This window comes from Gymnoscopelus microlampas (genome assembly GCF_963454915.1).
Source record: "Gymnoscopelus microlampas genome assembly, chromosome: 21".
NCBI classification, from domain to species: Eukaryota; Metazoa; Chordata; class Actinopteri; order Myctophiformes; family Myctophidae; genus Gymnoscopelus; species Gymnoscopelus microlampas.
Window position 1 is genome coordinate 10,915,106 of NC_139958.1, and position 16,169 is coordinate 10,931,274.

Genomic DNA, 16,169 nt, shown 5'->3' on the forward strand with positions numbered 1-16,169 from the left:
ACGCGAGGTTAGGTTGAAAATGGGTGAAGTGGTCCTTTAATAAGCTATATTCATACACTATACTGGTGACCGGTGGTGTAAAATAACTAAGTACATTTACTCAAGTACTAAGTACAATTTTGAGGTATTTTTACTTTATGTATGTATTTCCAATTTTCAGTACTTTTACTTCTACTCCCTTACATCTCAGAGGCAAATATTGTACTTTTACTCCACTACAATTATTTGAAAACTTTAGTAACTCGTTACTTTGCAGACTTAGATTATTATCACAAAACACAACAACCACTTCAGCCCTATATGTATTTCGACCATTTGAAAATAGCCGATCTACAAGCTCGTGTAGATCGGCTATTTTATAAAGATTTGTTTATACATTTTGAACTTTTGAAATGGGACATTAATTAAGCACAATAAGTACTTTTACTTTTGCTGTATTTTTGTATATTTTGATACCACTACTTTTGTACTTTTACTCAAGTAAATTTTTGAATTCTGGATTTTGGTTATACTTGATACTTTTACGTAAGTAAACAATGTGAGTACTTTTTCCACCACTGCCAAAATATAACTTTCAGAAGCTACCATCACCAACAAATGTCAACAGAGAAACATTTTTTAGTCATACTTACTTACTGGGTTTGACCACCACACATAACATCCCTAGAATAGGGCTGTTATAGGATGCTGAACGCACCCCTCTGTCCAGGAGGACAGTTGGTACAGACCATAGAGGCTGCTATGGGATGCTGAACTCACCCCTCTGTCCAGGAGGACAGTTGGTACAGACCACGTCCCCAGTCTCTGCTATCAGAGCACAGCTGCTGAGATGTGGGCAAGGGCAAGCCTGGCAGTCAGCGGGGGTGCCAATCAAAGCGTTGCCGTAGTAACCGTCCACGCAGCGACCGCAGGTCGTCCCCGTGGTGAAGTGTGAACACTCACACACACCTGAATGAAAGAACACACGCGCACACACACACATGAATTAAAGAAAACACACAAACAAAACACACACCTGAATGAAAGAACAAGACATTTATGTAGTTTTTACACACGCGCGCGCACGCACGCACGCACGCACGCACGCACACACACACACACACACACACACACACACACACACACACACACACACACACACACACACACACACACACACACACACACACACACACACACACACACACACACACACACACACACACACACACACACACACACACACACACACACACACACACGCTCCCAACAACACAACTAGTAAGAACATGATATTTTCCTCCTCACCACCAGTAGAGGGCAGTATGTCTCTGGTCATAGTCCTCACAGCCACCCATGATGAGTGAATACACAACACATACACACACACTAACAAACCCAATAAGAACACATTTCCCTGCTGCTCTCGCCATAGAATAGCAGAAGACAACTAAATTCACACTGACTGTAATTGCTTTGTGGGGGATAAATAAAAATAAGGGCCACATCTGCACCAAAAAGACCTTCGAGAGGCAAACTATTCATACGATGTGAGAGAGATTATCATTTCTATGACTGTCTGTCTTAAAAACACCCAATTATATATCAAGTCTTAAAGGTAGGGTAAGTGATATTTTTTTGGTTAAAACAAAAAGTATTTTGTTAAAAGGTTAAAGCACTATATTCTGATAGTAATCATTGCTATAGAGTGTTTGTTCAGTAAGAGGAGTCTCCCCGTCTCTCCAGCTCTTTAATAAACAGAAAATACATTTTTCGGTAGGTGTCAAAATCGCAGCCAATCAGGAGAAAGTATCCATTTCTAAGCTTCATTTGTATAGTGTTCCAGTTCCAATGGTGTCTGCTCATTTCTTAGTGTAATCACTTCCAATTTCATTTGTTTAATCTGTATCCTGATTGAGTTCTCTATCCTGATTGGATAAAATTGGAAATGAAACTGAAACTGAAACGAAAACGCATTTCCTGTTTAATAAAGAGCTGGAGAGACAAGGAGACTCCTTTTACTGAACAAACACTCTATAGCAATGAGTACTATCACAATATAGAGCTATTTAACACTTATTTTAACCAAAGCAAATCACTTACCCTACCTTTAATGGGTTAACTCAAAGCTTTACCGTTGATCTTTTAATGAACAGTAAAAGTCGTTAGTTGTTACTTATGCCAATTCATTCCTCCACCACACACATCTATGTGTTGTCACTGCTGTTGTATCCTACTGACTCACCTGCCACCTCTTTACCTCCCCCACCAGGGGAGGTAGAGAGTCTTCGTTCTACTCTTACGTGCGGTGACTATTATCTCCCTCCCCGCCCGGCTTAACCTCCCCCCAACACGTGCCAGTTGTGTTCGTGTAGAGCAGTGGTTCTCAAATTTATTCATGTCAAGGACCCCCAAATTGACATTTATTAGCCCACGGACCCCCATTTCAAAAGATATGCCAAGGACCCCCATAAGAGATGATTTTTACGCTCTAGCAGCGTTTTTCAATCAACCATTTTAATTACAAGGACCCCCAGTTTAACATGCATTATGTTACGGACCCCCATTTAATGGCATTTATACCTCTGGGACCCCAATTCATATCGTAAAATCAATGTTAATTTAACTCTGAGAGCGTACAAATGGAACCAAATGGACCCGTTAGGGTCCATTTGGTTGCATTTGTACGCTCTCAGAGTTACAGACCCATAAGGGTCCATTTGGTTCCTGTCCATCATTTAGCTGGGGACCCCCTGGAACCCCCTCAAGTACCCCTAGGGGTCCCCGGACCCCACTTTGAGAACCAATGGTGTAGAGTCTACACGAACACAAACTGGCCCGTGTTCGTCTACACTGTGTCAGAGAGTTTAGTGCAGTGCACTGAAGATCTGGAAAGCGTTTGCGGCCCACCCATCTGATCTGGCTGCCTAACACCGCGTGCATTTTCAGAGGATGTTTATTTTGATGATGATCAGTCAATCAATTTGTGTTTACGGCTCGGACCTACGGTACTTAAAGGGATAGTTCACCCCCAAAATGACTTTCTTTCTATCAACTGGTCACCCCATGGAGACTTCAATTCATGGATACTTTTTTGTCGCATTCCTAAGCCAATAATGTGATGAGATGACTAATGGACTGTGACATCAGAGTCCAGGGGCCAATCACAGATTACTTTTCGGACTAATTATTCAGAAAACCTCAGACCACAGAAAATCCACTGAATGCTTAGAGTTCAGTTTTTTTGGGGTCTAATTGAGGTCATAAAACCCCCCAAAAAACATTTAAAAAAGTGAAAATGTATGCCATAGAACCTTTAATATAGCACTCAACCTTTTAAATATGGTTCTGTACCCATAAAGACATTAATATCTTGAATCAAAGATGTGACTGGGAAATGGGACTTGATAATCAGCAGTGCCCGGTTAAAGGGGAAATCCGCCGCGTCATTATCACAATATGCCCAAATATGGAAATGACAAAATTCTGATCATAGATTTAGCTCAAATAGACATTCAGGTTGAGTAACGTCATTAGCTATTCCATATAATGATGTCATCACGCAATGATATCACAACATCATTATGACCTCAGATGTAATTGTCCTTTTAAATGTCGTTATTGTATTTTCTAACACTGCCTTCTAACACCCTTTCTGTAAATTACAGTAGTTGCACTGATTCACAGTGGTGCTGGTGTGTGAAATGTTTCACTGGACGATAAATCTGAAAGGACATGATAATGACACCCCAGCTGCTGTGGTAGTCGGACACACGGTGTACTCATTTGAAGGAAACTATCACAAGAACAACAGTGGTCAGATGGAAGTCCACATCTTTAACACAGTGTCTCTACGCTGGAGGACGTTGCCCCCATGGACAAATGGAAGAGGAGAAGGTCCCCCTGATGTTCCCACCGGGCGCTGGGGCCACACAGCTGTACTTATAGCAGAGTGCGTCTACATCTGGGGGGGATATCCTTACTGCAACCTGCTCTATGGATTTGATGTCGACTCCCACAGATGGTTCAAGCCCGAGATCTCTGGAACCGTTCCAGAGGTGAGACGCTACCACACAGCCTGTGTCTTGGAGAAGGTCATGTATATCTATGGAGGATTCAACGAGCGGACTGGATACACTAATGACATGTACAAGATGGACACCAGCACAATGGTCTGGGCTTTAATTAACACCAGAAGAACTCCACCACCTGTTTCAGATTGTCACTCTGCCACCATCATCGGGACAAAAATGTTTGTATTTGGGGGCTATGGGGACCAGAGGGTCTACTACAACATCAGAGTGTTTGACACAGAGACCAACAACTGGCTGAACACACCTCATGCACAGCCTCTCCCAGAAGGACGCTGGGGTCATTCAGCCTTTGCCTACAATGGAGAGCTGTACATATATGGTGGCTACAGCCAGGAATTCTTAAATGATGTGTGGAAATTCAACCCAGTGACCTTCACCTGGTATAAGGTTGAAGTCATGGGAAACGGCCCTTCTCAGATGTATCGTATGTGCTGTTGCATGGTGGGAGATCGTATCATACTCTTTGGAGGCCAAGTCTCTGATGTTCTGTATATCTTAGATTTAAGTCCAACACTGAAGACATTATGCAAGCTAGTAGTTATTCAGTACGGTGTGGAGCAGTCAGAACTCCCTCACAACATCAGGTGGGAACTGGCAGCCATGACTAAAAAACACTAGAAAGGTTCACATGCTCAGTGGAGCGCACATCTCTGCCAGTACAATATTTACCTCTTAGATGTAGTGGAGTAGAAGTAAAAGTACTGAAAATTGGAAATACTCCAGTAAAAAATACCTCAAAATTGTTCTTAACTCTCTGGCTGACAAGAACGAGTTATAACGAGTCATTGTCATAACGCCCTGGCTGTCAAGAACGAGTTATGAGTTTATATATATATATTTTTGAAAAAAACCTTCAGAACCCAAGATATCATGATCTGAAGATTTGATGCTCCATTCACTTCTTGTTTAACTTATTACTTAATAAGGCTGTAGCTCGGCTCCTGTGTACTTTTTTTTTTACTATGTATTTTTGGCCCAGACATGTTATTTTCAAAGGCAGATAATTAATGTCAACGAGGTCGTGATGACCTTGTTGACATTTGTGAAACCAAACAGTATAACCCTCAGTGATTAGCAACCATCAAGGGATCGATCATACTGGAGATAAATATTCTGTGACTACTTGAAAAAGGTAAGAGAATCTAAAAATCTCTGGCAGTGGGCAAACGCAGCCAGAAATAAGTCTGGCAGTGAGAGAGTTAAGTACAGTACTTAAGTAAATGTACTTAGTTACTTTACACCACTGGTGGAAACCTTGCATGTTCACCACACCGTTACTTTTCAGTAACACACTCTTTTATACAATGATGTAACGGCAGTGTTTCTCAAAGTGGGGTCCGGGGACCCCCAGGGGTCCTTGGGAGGGTTCTAGGGGGTCCCCAGCAAAATTGTGGATCTACTATTTTCAAAAGTCTTGAAAAAATGATTAGATAACACAAATCTAGTACGGGGGTCCTTGGCACATTTTCAGATGGGGGTCCGCCGCAGCAAAATACGTATTCATTTGGGGGTCCTTGACATGAAAAAGTTCAAGACACACTGATGTAGGGACATTCGTTTACGGACAAAACAACACAAAGTGTAAATATGGAGATAGATTTGTGTCAGACAGGGACGATAAACTGTTGTGGTGTGAATACCCAGGGTTTTAATCCATTAACACTGGGAACGCATCTGTGTGCCATGTTTAGATTTGTTTTCTCTATTCAAAAATAGCAGATCTACAAGCTTGTAGATCTGCTATTTTTGAAAAATCTTGAAAATGTGTGCAAATCTTTGAATATACACAGGGGAGCACATAACTGGTGCGCAGGTGCGCATGCGCACCCAAAATAAATAATGCACATCAGACGGTGCGAGGCGCTTTTGCGTACCAACAGCTGGGACAGGAATTTCCAAGCTTTTATTTTTTAGTAAAACTAAAAAATAAAAGCCTGGAGATCCAGGCTAGGAATTTACCTCCTGAAGCCACACTCACACAATCATGCTAAAGCACACGTCGGCCCCATATACAGCCATTAGGCGCAGGGGGAGGGGACGCATGCTGCACTTGATTGTGTGAGTGTTTCCTCGCATCGCCTCGCATTGCCTCGCTGCAGCGGCTGTTAGAGGCACTCATCACCGATGATGAACGCACCGTTATGGTACAAAATATGCCGTGAACGTCCAAATCTGGCGGGTAAAAGCAACGCAGCACAGGGAACCAACCTTGGGGGCTTCACCTAACGGCGTGAGAAAAAAACAAACGGCGAAAATCGGCGGAATTTGGAAGCAGAGCGTCCTTTTTTTCTCGCGCAGCACCCATCCCATCCCAAATTATTCGCGACAAAAACAAATAAATATCCATGATTTCAAGTCTCCATGGAGTGAAAAAGTAATTATTTGGGTGAACTATCCCTTTAAAAAAAACTGCCTCGCCCGGCTCGCCGATAGGATGGTTTTCTGTGTACAGTGGGGAATCTGGGGACCAGTGTTGATTTCGTCGACTAAAACTATGATATATAATGTAAACTTAGACTAAATATAGACAATTTCGTCAACAAATAAAAACTAGGCTAAAATTAGTGAGGGTCTAGTGGAGAAGAGATCCAGTAGAACTAAAAGACAAGTCATTTTATGTTTGGTTGCGCTCGGGTGTTGCGCTCTGAAAATAGCCGATCTACAAGCTCACAACGCGTCGCAGACGCGTTGTGAGCTTGAAGATCGGCTATTTTCAGCATGCAACCAAGTGTAAAATCAGCCATTACGACGCCATCAAGGCACCGCCAAAATACATTTTAGTCAACTAAATCAACTGTAGATTAAGTCGACTATAATCTTATGATATTTAGTCAACTAAAACTAGACTAACAGTAAAACATTTCAGACGACTAAAATATGACTGAAACTAAACGGAATTTGATTCAAAAGACTATGACTAAAACTAAATCAAAATGTGCAGTAAAAATCAACACTACTGGGGACCTCATGTATTGTCTTGGTGTTGTGTCGAGTGATATTATGTTGCTTTGTGCCATATGGTTATGTGTAGTTTTTTGTTGTTGTTCTTGGAACAGACTGTAAGAGACAAATATCCCTTTGGGGACAATAAAGATTATCATTATTATTATTATTATCATTATTATTATTATTATCCTGCTTCCTGTCCTTTGGAGAGACGTTGAATGGAGGTGGCTGAATTGCTACTATTAGATTGCTGTACAGTAATTGATTAGCGCCCCCCCCCCTCCCCTCCCTGCCTGCCTCCACCCTAGCCTGGTAAACCCTCCCTCCAGAAATCTCATTTCCATTTGATTTCTGGAGTGAGTCTGGCCTGATCGCCCATTCTGCAATATTGGCTGTGGGCTGGAGTTGGGCGGGAGTAATACCGTTGAATGACAACCCCTTCAGCCAATGATCGTTTTTCCCCTTCAGCCAATCAGCAGTTCATTTTTACCACCTCCAGACTATGTGACGCAACGGGACTTTTGAGACGGCCATGCCCAAAATAGGTTGCCTTATTGGGATACATGCGTGTCACTGCCCGCCCCTGCCGGTTCTCTAAATTTATATTTTTAAATAGGCTCTGTCATGATTAATTGACCACATATATGAAGTTAAACAACTAAATTCTATCCAAACGATATCTTTATAGTAAATTCCGTGCCTCAAAAAAGAAGTTTGAGACCGTTTTAAAAACGAAAGTAAGAAGTGAAGGCACTCGGACAACAACAATGGCTGCCGTTCGTCTTTTGTCGGAGGCACTCAGGCTGCACTCGGCTTCATTCGGGCTCACTCGAACTCGCCACCTGATTGGCCAACTGTCGCTGTCAATCACAGAACGATGAGCGACGACGCTGATAGGCTCGTCAGTTTGGCGTACAGAGCCAATATTGCAGAATGGGCGATCAGGCCAGACTCACTCCAGAAATCAAATGGAAATGAGATTTCTGGAGGGAGGGTTTACCAGGCTGCCTCCACCCTATATACTCACTTCTTATACTGCACACAAGTACCTATTACTGTTTTTGAATAACAGAATGTGAAGGGGAGCCTATTTGCACTTGTTTCTGCTCAGGCTTTCCCTCGAGGAGAGTTAAGTTGAATTGCTGCACTTGAACGGTGCAACCCCCCCCCCCCCCCCCAACATTCTTTCTCGACTGTAACAACTGAATACCCTTCACAAAAGTCTGTTATTGTTTTCCATGCATAATAACCGTGGAAGTGCATCATGGTTATTATGGATACTGGTATCATCAAACGGTACACAATAGTACCGCACATCAGAAAAACACATTCAACGCAGGTGCTAGACCCACACACACACACACACACACACACACACACACACACACATAAAGAAGACAAAGATAATAAAACATTAAAAGAAGCTAAACCGTTAGCTCCCTTAAGTGCAATTTCTCGGCACGTCCAACGGTAGCGGCGTTTGCCAGCTGATGCTCTTCGACTGAATTTAACCCATTCAATCCAGGAACGGATCATCCGTGTCATGTTAGATTTTTAGCTATAGCCATCATTTTATACTTTTCGCCATTCAAAAATAGCAGATATACAAGCTTGGCACTGAGTGCCGCGCTATGAGCTTGTAGATGTGCTATTTCTAGGGAAAAAATCTTCACCTGCGTCTTGGGCTTAGGAATTAAAGCAGGCACTTAGTGGAAAAGTAGGTGTTCATTGAATCCAATTTATTCAATTCGAAACGTGGCTTCCGCTTGCATGTCAATGACGGAACGAGCCCCCCCCCCCCCCCCGCTGGAAAAGATGGGGGTCCGTGGCCAAATACATTTTGGGAGATCCTTGACATGAAAAAGTCTGAGCACCACTGATGTATAGTAACATACGTTTAAAAAACAAAATGTTCGCTTTAAAAAAAAATATATATATATATATATATTCAAAGATTTGCACACATTTTCACGATTTTAAAAAAATAGCAGATCTACAAGCTCATAGCACGGCACTCGGTGCCGCGCTATGAGCTTGTAGATCTGCTATTTTTGAATAGCTAAAGTATAAAGTAATGGTTAAAGTGGTTAAAATCTAAAATGACAGATGCTTTCCCGGTCTTAATGGGTTAACCCGTTAAGACCTGGAACTGTGTCATTTTTAGATTTGAGCTAAAAAGCATTATTTTACACTTTGGGCTATTCAAAAATCGTGAAAATGTGGGCAAATCTTTGAATATATATATTTTTAAAGCGAACATTTTTTAACTCAAATCTTTGCTTCTGGGGGGTCCCTGGAACAACATATTTTGATGGGGGTCGGCGGCCAAATACATATCATTTTGGGGGTCCTTGACATGAAAAAGATTGAGCACCACTGATATAGAAACATGCGTTTTTCAGAATGCTGTTGAGATTTAGGAGACATGTAGAATCGGCTTCAGGTCTCAATGGGTTAATAAATGAATCACACCTGTATCCTTTTCTCCCTACCTCCTCGGGGTCTGTCAGCGTTGCGGTGTAGAGACGCTAGTGTTGCTATGGAGACATGACAAAACCACCGTCACCTCTTCTTAACAACACCTCTAGCAAACTTTTCTTTATAACGACAATCGTCAGTCGTCTATGATGTTGACAGTGGTTTCTCAATCTTTTATGGATCAGGGCCATAGAGTAAAAAGAAATCCTTTGAAAATAGCAGATCTACAAGCTCACAATGCGTGGCATTGTGGCACGCTTTGAGCTTGTAGATCGGCAATATTCAAATAGCCAAAGTGTATGTATAGGGCTGAAGTGGTTAAAAGGAGCAGTTCACCCATTTTTTCCCCTCTTCTATCGATTAAACACCCCATGAAGTCTTGAATTCATGGAGATTTTTTTTGTTTTTATCGTATTCCTAAGCCAATATTTTGATGACCGGTTCATCGGTCAATAGGAGACTCTTCCGGAGTCTCCTATTGAATACTTTGATGACGGCCGGTCATCAAAGTATTGGCTTAGGAAATGCGACAAAAAAAAAAACATCTCCATGAATTCAAGGCTTCATGGGGTGTGTAATTGATAGAAAATAAGTAATTGTTTAGGTTAACTACTCCTTTAACTCATTCCCTGCCTAGAACGACTAAAACGACTTTGTCCATAAGCCATGCCTGCCAAGAACGACTAAAACGACTTTTTAAAAAATTTAAAAAAATAAAAATATATATTTTTTTTTACATTTTTTTTTTTTTTTTGACCCAAAGACCAAGGAGATATGATTTTTCGAAGATATAGACTCCCATCCACTTCCTTGTTAACTTAAAACTTAAAAATTCTGTATCTCGGCTCCTGAGTACTTTTTTTATTTTCAATGAAAAATCTTGGCGGTGTTCAAACGGGCCAGAAATAATTCTGGCAGTGAATGAGTTAATGTATGTTTTGTAATAATAATCAAAATCTACAAAGTAACTAGTAACTCAAATTTTCAAAGACTTGGGTAGAAGTAAAAATATTTGCCTCTGAGATGTAGTGGAGTAGAAGTAAAAGTATCTCAAAATTGTACTTAAGTACTGTACTTAGTTATGTTATGTTAGTAAATGTACTTAGTTACTTTCCACCACTGTCAACATGAATGTACCTTCCGGGCATAATAAACTGCGGCAGCCCCAGTGAAACCAACAGCGCGTGAATGTTTCTCTAGGGCTAATGTGTGACTCAGTTGGTTGCTAATTCAAATTTCTGTTTCTGTACGTTTCTGTTAAGAGTTTGTGCTCTGTGAGGTAATAAAGAACCATGTGATGCCTGCGGATAACGTTGTGTCAGACTCTTTTGTATTTGTTCAAGGTCTAGAGGACCAGAGAGGAGAGAACATCACATTATTTCATTAAGCTCAAATGACACTGAAACTGTTCATTGACATTTCAGCCATGAATCCATGCATTTACAGTACACTGACAAAGCATTGGCAGATTCCGTCCCAGAGGTAAAATAAAAGTGTGGTGAGACCGTGCCCTTACAAGTAAAAGTCTGGAATAAAAGATTTACTTGAGTTAAACAACAAAAGTATTGGCATCAAAATACGACGACTACCTGACTACCTTTTTTCACTAAATAAAAACTAAATAAAAACTAAGCTATGATTACTAAAACTAAGACTAAATATATTGACAATTCGTCAACAAATAAAAACTAGACTAAAATTAGTGAGGGTCTAGTGGAGAAGAGATCCAGTAGAACTAAAAGACAAGTCATTTTATGTTTGGTTGCGCTCGGGTGTTGCACTCTGAAAATAGCAGATCTACAAGCTCACAGACCTACAAGCCCTACAAGCTAGCGTCGCTAGCTTGTAGGGCGGGCTATTATTTCCGCCACGCGACACGTCATCAGGCGAAGTACAAATCTGGTCTTAACAAGTTCTTGAGGCATAACAAATCACTTGAAGACTAGTTTACAGAACACTCATTAAAATGTCTCATAATTTTCTCATAGCCTGCGGTGTTATCCAGGGAGACACTCTCTAAGCTGTTCATTATTAAACCAATTAGTTCACACACAACGAGAGTCTGAATAAAAAATAAAAAAAATCTCGCCTCTAGTTACGGGGTCACGAAAACTACAGTCTTCTCCCGCTAGATAAAGCTTCTGTTAAAAACTTCAGACACGCAAGTCGAGCGAGAGAGCACGAGATAGAAATAACGAACGCCCAGGATATGAAAATTATCGCATAACTATTAGAGGGGGGATGAAATAATTATGCTGTGGTCTAATGAAGTGTGCAGTGTAGCATTGGATAAAAATCGTTATGGGTTCTTTTAGCGAAGTCGAGGTGACTAATACACGACTTCCAAAGCATGTAATACCAGTCATTTGAGCGGAGTACTTAGTAATAATGATTGTTCCCTAGCATAAAGCAGAGTCTTTCTTAACCCATCAAGACCGGGAAAGATTTTTAGATTGGAGATTTTTTTTTTAAACGTTAGAAATTATGTGCAAATCTTTGAATATATATATATTTTTTAAAGCGAATATTTTTTACTCAAATCTTTGCTTCTGGGGGATTCTACAAATGTCTTCTGAATCCTAACAGTTTTCTGAAACACTTACTGTATAACATCAGTGGTTCTCAAACTTTTTCATGTCAAGGGCCCCCCAAAATGGCATGCATTTGGCTGTGGACCCCAATCTCAAAGTATTTTGTTCCAGGGACCCCCCAGAAGCAAAGATTTGAGCAAAAAATGTTTACTTCAAAAAATATATATACTACATCCAAAGATTTGCACATATTTTAACATGATTTCTAACATGATCTACAAGCTCATAGCACAGCACTCGGTGTCCGCTCTATGAGCTTGTATATCTGCTATTTTTGAATAGCCCAACGTATAAAATAATGGTGGTTAACACATCTAAAGTGACACAGATGCGATCCCCCGGTCTCAATGGGTTAAATTTCACACAGGCATTACAATGACACCGATGGTGCGTGGTGTCGTTCCCCAATGAGCCATAGTAAATGTAATGGTAGCAGAAATGTGCTGACTTTACTGGCTGTGAAGATGACTGCACATGATATGGGAGGCGAGTGGCCACTGAGGGACCCCTCTGCTATAGACACCGTTCGTCAGTGGTGGAAAAAGTACTCAAATTCTTTACTTAAGTAAAAGTAGCAATACTGCAATATAAAAATACTCTGTTACAAGTAAAAATCCCAAATAAAAAAATTAGTTGAGTAAAAGTACAAAAGTATTGGCATCAAAATGTACTTACAGTACCAAAAGTAAAAGTAGCCTACTAAATATTTGAAAATAGCCGATCTACAAGCTCACAACGCGTCGCGATGCGACGCGTCGTGAGCTTGTAGATCTGCTATTTTCAAATAGCCTATGTATAAAATAGGGCTAAAATGGTTAATGTGTGTTTCATAATATCATAATTTATATCTGAAAAGTAACTTGTAACTAAAGTGTTCAAATAATTGTAGTGGAGTAAAAGTACAATATTTGCCTCTGAGATGTAGTGGAGTAGAAGTAAAAGTATTGGAAATTGGAAATACTAAAGTCAAGTACAAATACCTCAAAATTGTACTTAAGTACAGTACTTAAGTAAATGTACTTAGTTACTTTCCACCACTGCCGCCCGCTCCTCTGAAAAGCTCTTAACTGCAACGCATCAGAAACTCAAACCGGGTTTTGATGTATATGTGGCAGGTTCGGCCGCTCACGCGCCATTCATCATCGTAATGGTAATAATCATCTCGTCGTAATGACTCTGAGACAACTCGTTTGATCAACCCGACGATGCGACTGAGTGTTAGTGCTCTGCCACTGTCACCGTGCACATGTTTATGTTTATTAAAGGATTCCCCATTAGATACACATGAATGAGCCTCTAGTCTTCCTGGCGTTCTGAACAAAGCAAATACAATGCAAATGTACAACAAAAAATAATAATTAAAGTAAAAAATCTATAACATAAAATAAAAATAAACGTTAATACAAAAAGACAAATTAACATTATAAAATAAAATACAACAGTCCAGTCAAATTAAAGAAAATACACATAACAGTGCACGCATGCTTGATATCTGCTGCTAAGGCATACATGGGCAACTGGTGGCCCGGGGGCCACATGCGGCCCCCACCTTCACTTAATGCGGCCCGCAGGTTAATATCAGATTACTGATATACAGTACTATTGATTTCAGCTGTTACTATTCCAAACATGCAAACATAACCCACTTTAATTACTTCAGTCTATATTAGTAGCTTAATGACTAAATTCTATTGTCTTTTTTTATGTTCAATGTATTTGTATTTAAGTTCATACAGTTAAAATAAGTAAATGCATTTGAAATTAAATACAAATGTTACTTTTCAGGATTCCAATTCAAAAATAGCAAAAAAAAGATCAGGATTCCAATTCAAAAATGGCAAAAATAGCAGATCTTTGAGCTTCTAGATCGGCTATTTTTTGCTACTTTCGTGTGACATAGAATGGCCCGACAGTATAGGCTATATGCAATGTGGCCCCTCTGGAGTTAGTGTGGAAATATAGTGGCCCTCTCCATCATCAACGTTGCCCAGCCCTGTGCTAAGGGATTTCTCGAACTTTGCTTACGAGACTACGGGACAATATATACATGATGTAATGTAAAGCATTGGTTCTCAAAGTGGGGTCCGGGGACGCCCAGGGGTCCTTGAGGGAGTTCCAGGGGGTACCCAGCTAAATGATGGATAGTAACCAAATGGACCCTTATATGTCTGTAACTCTGAGAGTGTACAAATGGAACCAAATGGACCCGTTAGGGTCCATTTGGTTCCATTTGTACACTCTCAGAGTTAAATCAACATTGATTTTACAATACAAATTGGGGTCCCAGAGATAGAAAAAGCCGTTAAATGGGGGTCCGTATAGCCTAATGCATGTCAAACTGGGGGTCCTTGAAATTAAAATGGTTGAGAATCACTGCTAGAGCCATAAAAATCTTCTCTTATGGGGGTCCCATATCTTTTCAAATGGGGGTCCGCGGGCTAATAAGTGTCAATTTGGGTGTCCTTGACATGAAAAAGTTTGAGAACCACTGATGTAAAGACATGCACCAGATTTAGTGAGGGTGCTAATTTTCATCCCTATAGACCCCAACATAAAACAATATACACAGGCAACAATATATAATATAATACTACAAGGGAGCGTGGCAGTGGCTCAGGAGGTAAGAGCGGCTGCTTGGGAACCGGAATGTTCCAAGTTCGATCCCGCCGGGCTCCCCCAGAGTTAGTGCCGAAGTGTCCTTGAGCAAGACACTGAACCCCTAATTGCTCCCGATGAGCAGGTCGGTGCCTTGCATGGTTTCCTCCGCCATCGGTGTGTGAATGTGTGTGTGAATGGGTGAATGTAATGCAGAATCATTGTAAAGCGCCTTGGACAAAGGCGCTATATAAATGCACCATTTACCATTTACAAGAAAGCACAGTAACTTTGTCTATATTTTGATATTATTGTCCTGTTATCTGACTTTTTCCCTTTGTTTCTTTCGACTATTCGTATGACTATATCTGTCTGTTGCCCCTCATCTTCTGTTATCACAGTACAAAAGCATTATTCAACCTGTTCTGTAGTATTGTTCCCCATGCTTTTGTTCACTATATTGTCCATGACTAACAAATTGCTTCCAAGATTATCGGACGTCCCCACACCCGCACTTTCTGATAGGAACAATAAGGCAATCACAGACACACGCTTATAGCTCTTACAAAAACAAATGACACCGATAAACGCCTGTATCGCTACCTCGAACTCATGCCATTTGGGTGAAGATACAGAACCTGGAAGTGGGAAAGGGTTCGTTTTAGCAGGAGTTTTGTCCCCCTCAGCCATTGCAGCATTAACCCATTAAGACATTTTCAGATTTCTTTGGCTATTTTTTTTAAATCGTGAACATTTGTGCAAATCTTTGAATAATATATATTTTTAAAGCAAACATTTGTAAGTCAAATCTTTGCTTCTGGGGGTCCCTGGCACAACATATTTTGAGATGGGGTCCGCGGCCAAATACATATCATTTTTGGGGGTCCTTGACATGAAAAAAGTTTGAGGACCACTGATTATAGCAACATAAGTGTTTTTCAAAAAACTGTTAGGATTTAGAAGACATGTGCAGAATCCCCCAGAAGCAAAGAGTAGAGTTACAAATGTTCGCAGATTTGCACACATTTTCAAGACTTTTCAAAAATAGCAGATCTACAAGCTCATAGCGCGTGCTATTTTGTTTGTTGCTTTGTGAACAGACTGTGCAGACAAATACCCCTTTGGGGGACAATAAAGATTATCATTATAATGTCTTGTTACTGCAAATCCTGGGGAGCTTTGTAGAGAAAATAATTTCACCCACTCGTTTTACACATCGTAAACCGTGTGATGTGACAATAAGCTTGCAAGTTGAAGGAGAAGCTGAAGTTGATCACAGCGGCAGTGCAGTGAAATAATTGGGATTCTACTCAAGCTCCCGGTTGAATTAGACGGCGCGTTAACCCGTTAAGACCGGAAAACGCATCTGTGTGTCATTTTTTAGATTTCTTTGGATATTCAAAAATAGCAGATCTACAAGAAGAAGTAAAGATTTGAGTAAAAATAAAAAATCACGTTAAAAAATAGATTTGCACACATTTTTAAG

At 40.6% G+C, this 16,169-nt stretch overlaps 1 protein-coding gene across 2 annotated transcripts in view; it reads right to left on the minus strand.

The window, feature by feature from the left end:
* The window catches only part of lamc3 (laminin, gamma 3), a gene marked incomplete at its 3' end in the record, with an annotated part of 244,086 nt that overhangs the window by 40,076 nt on the left and 187,841 nt on the right, over positions 1-16,169 (minus strand). For both annotated transcript variants that reach the window (XM_084046138.1, XM_084046137.1), the window contains exon 13: positions 760-948. In XM_084046138.1, coding sequence (XP_083902264.1) covers positions 760-948 — 189 coding nt within the window. The remainder of the gene's footprint in view (positions 1-759; positions 949-16,169) is intronic.